Source organism: Sinocyclocheilus rhinocerous, unplaced genomic scaffold (assembly GCF_001515625.1).
Source record: "Sinocyclocheilus rhinocerous isolate Xijiao unplaced genomic scaffold, SAMN03320098_v1.1 scaffold556, whole genome shotgun sequence".
Lineage (NCBI taxonomy): Eukaryota > Metazoa > Chordata > Actinopteri > Cypriniformes > Cyprinidae > Sinocyclocheilus > Sinocyclocheilus rhinocerous.
This window is the reverse complement of record NW_015631074.1, coordinates 390,769-401,378: the sequence shown is the minus strand read 5'-3', so window position 1 is coordinate 401,378 and position 10,610 is coordinate 390,769. Positions and strand designations below refer to the sequence as shown.

The window sequence follows — 10,610 nt, the reverse complement described above, 5'->3', positions numbered from 1 at the left end:
CGCAGATAGTCACGTTATCTTATGCTTTGAATGATGCGCCCTCTTGTGGCCTCAGCAGAGAAGCCAAAAGCTTTTCTTCACCCTAACTGAAATTATGCATTTTAAATTCGAATATAATTCGAATGTTGATAATATTCAAGTACAAAATTCGAATTTAGTTTTTCAGCCATTTTGACAGCCCTAGTATGAAATTCGTTGGTCACAAGATGCGAGAACCTTGTGAATCATTGAACCCGTTTAGGAAATTTATTACTCAGATAAAGGCATTTATAATGTTACAAAAGATTTCTATTTCAGATAAATAGTGTTCATATCGATATCGGAATTATATCGTATCGACCGAAATTAAGAAATATATCGTGATATCAATTTTGGCCATATCGTCCAGCTCTAATATTCAGGTCCAAAAGTTTTGTAAAAATATATATTTTTTTCATTTATTTTATATTATCGCCATAACAATTTGAGTGAAAGCCTCGACTGTAAACTTCAGAATGTCGTAGTATTTAGTACCACATAAAAGTTTGCGTGTGTTTATGCGAAAGTGCATCTGGATGTTTTCAACTTATTAACAAGAAGAAGAGCAACATACCACGTTTCTCACGAGTTTCTGTTTGTTTCTCCTTGAAGAATGTCCTTGTGGTTTCTGTTTTCAGTCGTTTCGTGCGTGTGAATTCAGCATTTTGCTGTTGTGTTGCAGCTGCTCTTTGCTCTTGGAGGGAAAGTTAGGGATGTTTGCCTGGAAAATGTGCAGGCTTAAAAAATGTGCTGTTTTTGCTACCTAGCTAAGACCTCCTGGGATGTGTTCAGCGTTGGTTTCGTGTTTGCTTTGGAGAGCTTTCAGCTTTTCCTTGTGTTGCTGTTACTTGTTTGCCAGTCGCTGCTCGGGTGCTGCTTTGTAGCGCCTTGAGGATCATCATTCTTAATGAATCAGACATTTTAATTGATGTCATAGTGTTGTATCGCTTTGGGCTGTATTTATTTCATGGTGTATGGTATCACCCACAGGTTTTTAATATTAGGCGAAGATCCACCAGCATGTTCTTTTTGGAAAAAATCCTTTATGCCTGAAACATGTTTTATTAGATTGTGCTGGCTTAAACCCTGTGAGAAACAAGTCTATCTATCTATCTATCTATCTATCTATCTATCTGTCTGTCTGTCTGTCTGTCTATATATAAACTTAATTTTTTTTAATTTACAATTTATTTGGTTAGTTATTGAACACTGTTTTTTTTTCCCCTTTCCTTTGTGTTGTTTTGTTTTTTTAAGGTATGTATAAATGTAACTAGAGATTTTAGCAAAAATAACAGTAAAAATCTGATATAATTTACCATACATTTTCATAAATTTGAAAAACAAGCAAACAAAAATAAATGTAATACATTGAGTTCTAGTCTGGAGGGGGTGAGAGATAAGATTTTTTATTTTATTTGTATTTTACAATTAAAACTTTTATTCATCAAGGATGCATTAAATTGACCTAAATTGACAGTAAAGACAATTAAAATGCTACAGAAGGTTTCTATTTCAATTAAATGCAGTTCTTTTGAACTTTCTATTCATCAAAGAATTCTGAAAAAAGTCTCACAATTTCAACCAAAATATCAATCAGTACAACTGTTTTCAATATTAATAATAATAACAATAATAATGTTTCTTGAGCAGCAAATCATCATATTAGAATGATTTCTAATATCTAATAATATAGAAGGATCAATATAGATCCTATAGATAATTCTATATCAATATAATAGAAGGATCATGTGACACTGAGAAATGATGCTAAAAATTCAGCTTTGCATCACGGGAATATATTACATTTTAAAATATATTCAAATAGAAAAATATTGTAATAATATTTTACAATATTTCTATCTTTGATCAAATAAATGCTGCCTAGGTAAGCAGAAGACACTTTTAAAACATTAAAAAGTATATATATATATATATATTTAGTATATGAAATTTAAATAAATTCATTCATTTGTTTGCTCAATAAAAACATTGAAAACAAACATTCTTATCTCAAATTTGTCAACTGGCCTATATATATATATATATCGGTAGGGATACACCGAAATGAAAATTCTTGGCCGAAGCCGAACAAAATGAAACACTGGGCCGAAGGCCGAATACCGAACACGGTTTTTCACGTTTTTGCCCATTTTTTCACCATTGCATAAATTAAATAGCCAAAATGTGCTTTTTACTGTTTTGTCTTACTTTTCAAAGAAAAAATAATTTACAAAACAACAATTTAAAAATATTTACTTAACACTGAACATTTTTTAACATTCTAGCAGACATTATAGGCCTACTAATAAAACACAACTTAACTTAAAATGAATACGTTAGTAAAATAATATTTTTTGGCAATTTTTTAGACCCCCCTTCTTAAATCAGGCATGTATTTTTTACTGTAAAAATAAATGCAGCCTTGATGAGCAGAAAAGACTTATTTTAAAACATTAGAAAATATTATAGATCCTAGTCTGAACACTATGTGTAAATGTTACAATAAATGTATTAATATAGCTGTACAATAAATGTATTAATAGAGCTGTTTTAATTATTATTTTATTTTATTTTACAGAACAACAGTAAAATTACAATAACATTTATTAATGTTGATAGAGTTCTTGCTTTTTCTCAACTTTTATTTTGGCAGAAACCCGCAGGAAGACCTCAGTGCTTCTTTTTGTTGACAAATGATTCTCATTATGAATTTGGGAAGGCTTTTGTTGCATGTATCGCATTGTCACATGCTTTGTAAAAATTAATAACATTTTTACTGAGCAGCTGATGAGTAACACAGTTTCAGCACAGATTTCCCTCGCGCTTTGAACTTTGAACCCTGCTGCCGCGAGCTCATGCAGCGCTGTTTGAACACGTGCAATTCCTGCGTGTATTAGAAATCATAACATTCTGCAGTTTATTTAATTATTTAAGGGCATTTCGCGATTTTAATCATCATACAGTATCCAGCAACAACCACCCTTCCTCTTCTCATCGAAGACATGAGATGCAGTACTAAACAGTCTCGCTGTTGGTGCTTGTCATGATTTTTGCGTCTTTCTCAGACAGCTTTAAATGTTTCCACACTGCCGGCATGTTTGCTGCATTAGTGCGCGCCTCTATTTGATCGCGTCACGTCTTTGTTCGGTACAATTTATTTGGTCTTTTCGCTTATTCGGCCGAATAATTTCGGTTGCCGAACATTCGGTGCATCCCTATATATCGGTTTACCACTAATTTTTAACTGGGTCATAAATCCAGTTTTCTCATAATGATAAGCCACATAACGTCACCATATAACCCAAAAAAGTTTCCAGCACAGTTTTCAACAAATTGGCCTCTGAACCCCTAAAATAGGCTGCATGCATAAGGAAATGAAGCCTAGAGTAAATGCACAGTCAGCACCAAGATGCTTATTTTCAGTAGGGGCTTTCTTGGTTCCTCCTGCCAAATGATACTTAGCCGTTCTTCCGAATCCTGTCAGATAGGGCATCGAGATGTCATAACGTAGCTTCACCAGCCAGTAGACTGCAAATTATATTTTACGAAATGTAAATTTTGCTCTTGGTTCCTCATTTAGCGTTATGAATATCCCTTGGTTTCGGTTCTGCAGCTCTTCTGCTCAAGATGCTGATCAGCAGTAGATGGACGACGACTTTAATCACTGATCTGCAGAAGTGGCTTAATCTTATCCTTGTCTCACCTCAGCTAAACATACAGACACTGGAAAATTCCTAGGTAAATTAGTATTACGTGAACAGTGTTTCACATCGTTATTAAACCTGCCACTAAATTCCCTCACGGCTGTAGCACACAGTGTGAAACTGGAGCGTGTGTTTGGTTATATTAATCACGCTCGATTCCCAGAAACAGTATAGTAGGGCTGCACGATATATCGTTTCAGCATCGATATCGCGATGTGCACATAGTCATATCGCAGGATGTGCGATGTTTAGTATAGGCTACTTATATTAAAGAAAGCGGCGCGGCTGGCGTTTTCCACGCGTTTTTAGGCGCGACGTGAACGTCCCCAAAGTCTGTCTACACTAGATGTGACAAAGCGACCGTTGCCAATCATTTGTACTTTGTGTCAGTACGTCATAAATAGAACGCGGCATCAGTTTACTGTCGGGGATTTGTCGTGCCGCGCCGCATCCAGTGTAGACAACATCACTGATTAAAATGGGTTCTATAGTATTTTGTCGCGTCGCGTCTGGTGTAGACTGTGAGAGTCACGCAGATGCACGTGAACACTGAATATTTGTGCCTGAAATATTGTGTTCTGCAAGTATCCTTGTAAACGCAGTTGCTTATGGCATAGGTGAAGGGAAACAATTGAGAAAGAAAATGGATGTGTAACAGTATATTGGTTCACAGCAGATTTAATTTATACAGTGAAGACTATGCAGTGTGATTTTACATTTGATTATTCAATTTCTGTACCTGAATACTGTTAGACTTACCTGAAAAATATAAAGCACTGCTTATTTAATTTGTATCTTTGTTCTGATATATTTATCTATGCTTGTAATTTGTTCATTTCCTATGCTGATTTACTTGCCTACAAAATCACCCCAATCATTATTATTTTTCCAAATAAAAAAAGTCATGTGGTGATTTTTTTTTTCATATCGCAGAAAAATAAAATATCGCAATGTGAGTTTTTTTCCAATATCGTGCAGCCCTACAGTATAGCACAGTTTTCCTTGCAGGCTGAAATGCAAAAGTTGCTTTTATCTGATTTAGGTTATCGGAGCTTGTATCGGAGGCTTGAAGGCGTTTGTTGTGCTATCTGTCACGAATTAAGGCTATACATGGATTTAATGACTTCTCCACCTGTGTTTTGAAGCGTGTCTAAGCAGCTGGGAGGCTGCCAGGTGCAGAATCGGGCCTACAAACATTAAAAAGCAGATAAGAGGATGTTAAAGGGCGGATGTGGAGGACATGGTTGCAGTTTCTCGGGTTGTATTTATAACAGTAGGTGATAATGGTCGGTTGCGCTGCAGTTTCAGACTAATGCAGACCCCACAGAATTTCCAGAGAATTGTTTTCCTTTAAAAAAAAATTGTACCTTGTAGCACAAGCATTTAATATTTTTATGGAAACTGAACTGTGATACTTTAAATGGAAATTTCAAAAGAACAGCATTTATTTGAAATACTTTTTTTTGTAATACTATGATCTATTTAATGCATCCTCGTTGAATAAAAGTGATAATTTCTTAATTTTTTTTTACATAACTCTTGAACAGTAGTGTAAGTCCAGTAAGAATTTTTTTTACATAACTCTTGAACAGTAGTGTAAGTCCAGTAAGAATTTTTTTTACATAACTCTTGAACAGTAGTGTAAGTCCAGTAAGTAACTATAATGTACATACAGATAAATGCTCATGCGTGCTAAAATATTCACCTAAATCTGTTATGCTGAGGTTTGCGTTGTGAACTTCCTGTGTGGGTTGAAACTAGAGCCCGACCGATAAATAGTTTTGCCGATATTATCGGCCGATATGAGCCTGTCGCCGATATATCGGTATCGGCGAATATGCCGCCAATATGAACATTTACTTTTACAGAACATATAACACCGATAAAATGCTTGAAACGATGTAATTACTTAGTTTGTCCAGCAGAGCACGCTCCATTGTTTGCTACTGGCGACCTGGATGAAACGCTTTAACGCTTAAGTCAATGGAAAACTGTTGAAACTTTGAACGGCCATATCTCCGTAACGGTGTGGCGAATCCGCACCAAATTTGGAGGATCTCTTCAGCTCGAGGAACTCTCTCGAACGCGAATCGAGTGTACCAAGGTTATTTTCGTAAACGAAAACTAAAACTAAGACGAAAACGATTGGTCAAAAAACATTTTCGTAAACTGAAAAAAACAAAAAACATCAACATAAATGAAAAACGAAACGAAACTAACAACAGTTATTGCAAAACTAACTGAAATAAAATAATAATTATCAAAAATAAATAACCATTTTCGGAATCATTATGTTCTCACCCCGTGGCGGAAAAATATCTGTGTGTCGGTTTAGGGAAATACCCGTAAATGGTGCATCATACACGTGAGGTTAGCTGACGGAGAGACGCAAAGCAGTTTAAAGCAGAGTCCTGCACGGGTCCTGTTAGGTAAACCTGCATCCGCAGTACACAACAGAACACCCGACCCGTTATCCGACAGCAGCCAGCACCAATTTAATTCTGTAACTTACTCGACCCGTTTGACATAAAGACCGCGACCTGAACCGCACTCGCATTAAATAGGCTACTGCATCAGTAAGGCAAAATTATTTATTTTCTCATGTAACACAAGCAATCAAACCAAAATTAGGCATTCTAAGTTGGTGCTTTGAAGAAAAACAGACACGCAGCGCAACGTAATATTCATTTTGGTGTGTATTTGTATACTTTTACCATCTAATCAATCTCAGCATGCTTTAATTTTGTGTCCCTAGACGTGTGCATCACTAAGGTTAAATTAGCCATCTTTCTTTGGCCTGCGCCGTGGAAGTGATCTGTTAAATCTAAAAAACTTTAATTACTAAAACTGAAACTAAACTATATAAAAACTAAATAGAAATGTGTTCACAAAATAAAAACTAAACTAAAACTAACAAAATTATTAATGAAACGAATAAAAACGAAAATAAATTTTTTTGCAAATTTGAAAACGATATTAAAATAAAACTAATTTAAAATTGCAAAACTATAATAACCTTGCTGATGTCAGACTCATTTTGGATAATAAAGTTTATTGTTAAATGCCTTGCATCCATTACGTATCTCTGTCTCGTCATTATAAGTGTTTGATCACCACATTTGAGTGATCATTGCAAAAAATGTGTTTATGTATATATATTCTGTTTATGTATATACTGTATTCTATATATAGTACCAGTCAAATGTTTGGACACACGAATGGGAAAGTGTCCAAACTTTTGACTGGTATTGTACTATAATATACACTAAGAATATCGATCGATATATCGATATCGGCCTTTTTTTTTTTACTCCCTAATATCGGTATCGGCCCCAAAAAACCCATATCGGTCTGGCTCTAGTTGAAACTATGACGTGGCTCTTTGTTAACAGTAAATAACCTGATTTTTTAAATCTCTTTCTGTCTGTCTGCAGTGTGCCGGGACTTTGCCGTGCTAGAAGACCACTGTCTGGCCCACAACCTTCAGGAACAGGAAAGTAAGTCCTCTCATACCCTCTACCCTCTTAAATGAACGTTAAAGCATGGAAAGTTATGACCTGTAATCCTGAAGCTGTTTGTTGACACTAAATGAGTCATTCAAAGCCACTACGGTGTTTCCCCATCCTTAACAGAGCATAAAAATGAATGAGAGTGGAAAGAAAAGTCCAAACTCATCTCAGCATCTTCCCCTTTTAACTGCAGTGTGAGGTTTTACACCTTCACCACAGATCACACATGCCATCATATTGATTTTATTAGCGCTTGTGTATGGGGAAACCATGTTGAAAAAGACAAAGAGCTCTTGAGGATACGATGGTAAATGTGTGGCCACATTTACTGTTGTTTGGTGAATTTTTGAAATCCATTTCAATAGGCATCCACGCATTTGGGATTTTCATGTGAGGGCGAAACTAAGGTTTCCACAAGTAGACGGGTTCAAGTTGGTTACGCAAATTCCCCGTGTTGACCAACAGAAAGCTGTTTAGTTTTAAAGTGACTTCTGTGTCGGCGGCAATAACCTCGTGGGCAGCTCGTCGACGTCCCGAGTTCGAATACTTCATACATTTACACTACTAGCAATGGACCATTTGTCTAATGAAATGACACCTTGAAGAGGTAGTTCCCCCAAAAATGAAAATTGTCATTAATTACTCACCCTCATGTCGTTCCAAACCCGTAAGACCTTTGTTCATCTTCGGAACACAAATTAAGATATTTTTGAAGACATCCGAGAGCAGACAGCAACGTAACTGACACGTTTAAGCCCCAGAAAGGTAGTAAGGACATCATTAAAATAGTTCATGTGACATCAGTGGTTCAACTGTAATGTTATGAAGCTCCGAGAATACTTTTTGTGCGCAAAAAAACAACAAAAATAATGACTTTTTTCAACAATTTCTTCTCTTCCGTGTCAGTCTTCTTCACGCATTCACGACAGTACCATGACACACGCATGTTTACTTTGCACACAAAAAGTATTCTTGTAGCTTCATAACATTACGTTTAAACCACTGATGCCACATGGACTATTTTAATGATATCTTTACTACCTTTCTGGGCCTTGAACGTCTCAGTTGTGTTGTTGTCTATGCAGGATCAGAGAGCTCTCAGATTTCATCAAAAATATCTTAATTTGTGGTCTGAAGGTGAACGAAGGTCTTACTGGTTTAGAACGGCATGTAGGTGACAGAATTTTCATTTTTGGGTGAGCTATCCCTTTAAGACAAAGCATCTGATTGTGTTTTCCCGAAGAGGCATAGCAGATTCTTTCAACAATATGGTGTTGGAAAGATCTGAAAACTCCCTGTTTTAGAGTTGATACGTGGGCAGGTGTTAGAAACATAACTCCTCTCTTGTGAAATTCAATTATTCAGAAGTCTTCTAGCAAATCCATATTTCTGTGTGATCACAAAACTTTGATCTGCTCAATCAATACTAGGGGTTATTAACGGTTCTCGGTAAAAAATCGAACCGTACCGTTCTCCACACACGGTTCGGCATACACTAGGACCGCGGTTCAACTTAAATCTGACAATGCATCTGTAATAGCCCATTTAAGCCTTGCCAGTTTAAATATTAAAGAGCCAGAAGACGTGAACTCGCGCAGTGAGAAGATCTGTGTGGTCGCTCATCCGAAGCGTGTGAACCAGTGTCTCGGAACGCCGCAAATATTAAGCTCTCTGTGAAGTATTGTGTTTGAATGGACAAATTCACACAAAAATTGTCAAAATGCCCGTCTTGGTGAGTATCCTAGCAGACATAGTCGGCTGAACGTACAGTATCAGTGCACTGGATCAGTGCATTCTCTTAAAGTGACAGCACTTTCTTAATGTTAATCTAACAGACACAACATGGAAATCTCTCACTGCTCTTGATTGAATAACTTTTGTAACTTTAATAAGGATTAATCTTTAATTTATACAGTCAAATACGCAATGTTATTTTACATTTGAGTTATTCAATTTCTGTACCTAAAAAAACTTAGACCTACCTAAAAAAACTGAAAAGCACTGTTTATTTTATTTGTATCTTTTTTCACTGTTAGATTATTTGTTCTTATTTTCTTTATTTTTATTTGACAATATAGTTTTTTCCCTAAACATAGCACATACCGAACCGTACCGAAACCGTGATACAAACCGAACCGTGAGTAAGTTGAACCGTTGCACCCCTAATCAATACTATAAATGAACCCGTGAGAGTTCCTTAAAAATCTGACCATGTGATCATCATCCTCTAAAAGACTGGTTATTTTCTTTTCAGCAGAGCAATGCTATTATAGTATTATTTAGCATAGTATTTATTCATATTTTGAATTATTTCAGATTTCAATAACATTTTTAAGTTTTAGTCATATATTTTGAATTATTTCAGTTTTGATTTCAAGTTTTAAGTTTTAGTCATAGTTTTTTTTTTTTATTAATATTCATTTTTAGTAATTTTTCGTTTGAATAATTTTAGATCTTCAGCTTATTTGTGTAGCCATGTCAGCATTTTAACAAGGTTTTCATTTATTTCAATTTATTTAACTTTTCAGTAGGGATGTAACGATTCACTCAACTCACGATTCGATTCGATTCACGATTATTATTATTATTTCTTTTTAACAAAATGAGATTTAAGACAAATTATAAATTAAATGTTGCCAGCAGGTGGCGCTTAAAGCGTTTCCTTGGTTTCCGCTGTAAACAAAGCAGCGCTGAACTTATGAACTTTAATATGCGTTATACAGAGGCAAGATGAAAAAGACAGTAAGTTCCCCTCAGACATGGATTCTTATAAACTCCTACACCTAAATGAATCGCGATTTGTTTAGCATCTCAACCGATTTGAATCGTCACATATTTAATCGATTTTCAACCGGCTCGCGGTTAATCGTTACATCCCTACTTTTCAGTTAAATTATTTTTAATGTTTTATAGATTTATTTAGTTTATAATAGTGCTGTCAAACGATTAATCGCGATTAATCACATCCAAAATAAAAGTTTTTGTTTACATAATATATGTGTGTGTGTACTGTGTATATTTATTAAGTATATATAAATACACACATGCATGTAAATATTTAAGAAAAAATATGTTACGTTTATATATGAAATATATTTATATATGATAATTTACATGAACATAAATATATACATGTAAATATTTTCAAAATATATGCTGTATGTGTGTCTTTATATATAAATAATAAATATGCACAGTACACGCGCATATATTATGTAAACAAAAACTTTTATTTTGGATGCGATTAATCGCAATTAATCGTTTGGCAGCACTAGTTTATAATAACAACAGTATTTTTTAATTAGTTTGAATAATTTGAGATCTTCAACTTTAGTTGTCAAGGCAGAATTGTAAGTTTTAATATAGTTTTTTTTTTTTT

The 10,610-nt window shown here is 35.0% G+C and overlaps 1 protein-coding gene across 1 annotated transcript in view; it reads left to right on the top strand.

Moving 5' to 3' along the window:
• LOC107741535 (coiled-coil domain-containing protein 50) overlaps positions 1–10,610 on the top strand; it is a 26,766-nt gene that overhangs the window by 3,007 nt on the left and 13,149 nt on the right. Inside the window, exon 2 of the mRNA XM_016554288.1 lies at positions 7,157–7,219. Within this exon, the coding sequence (XP_016409774.1) occupies positions 7,157–7,219 (63 nt within the window). The remainder of the gene's footprint in view (positions 1–7,156; positions 7,220–10,610) is intronic.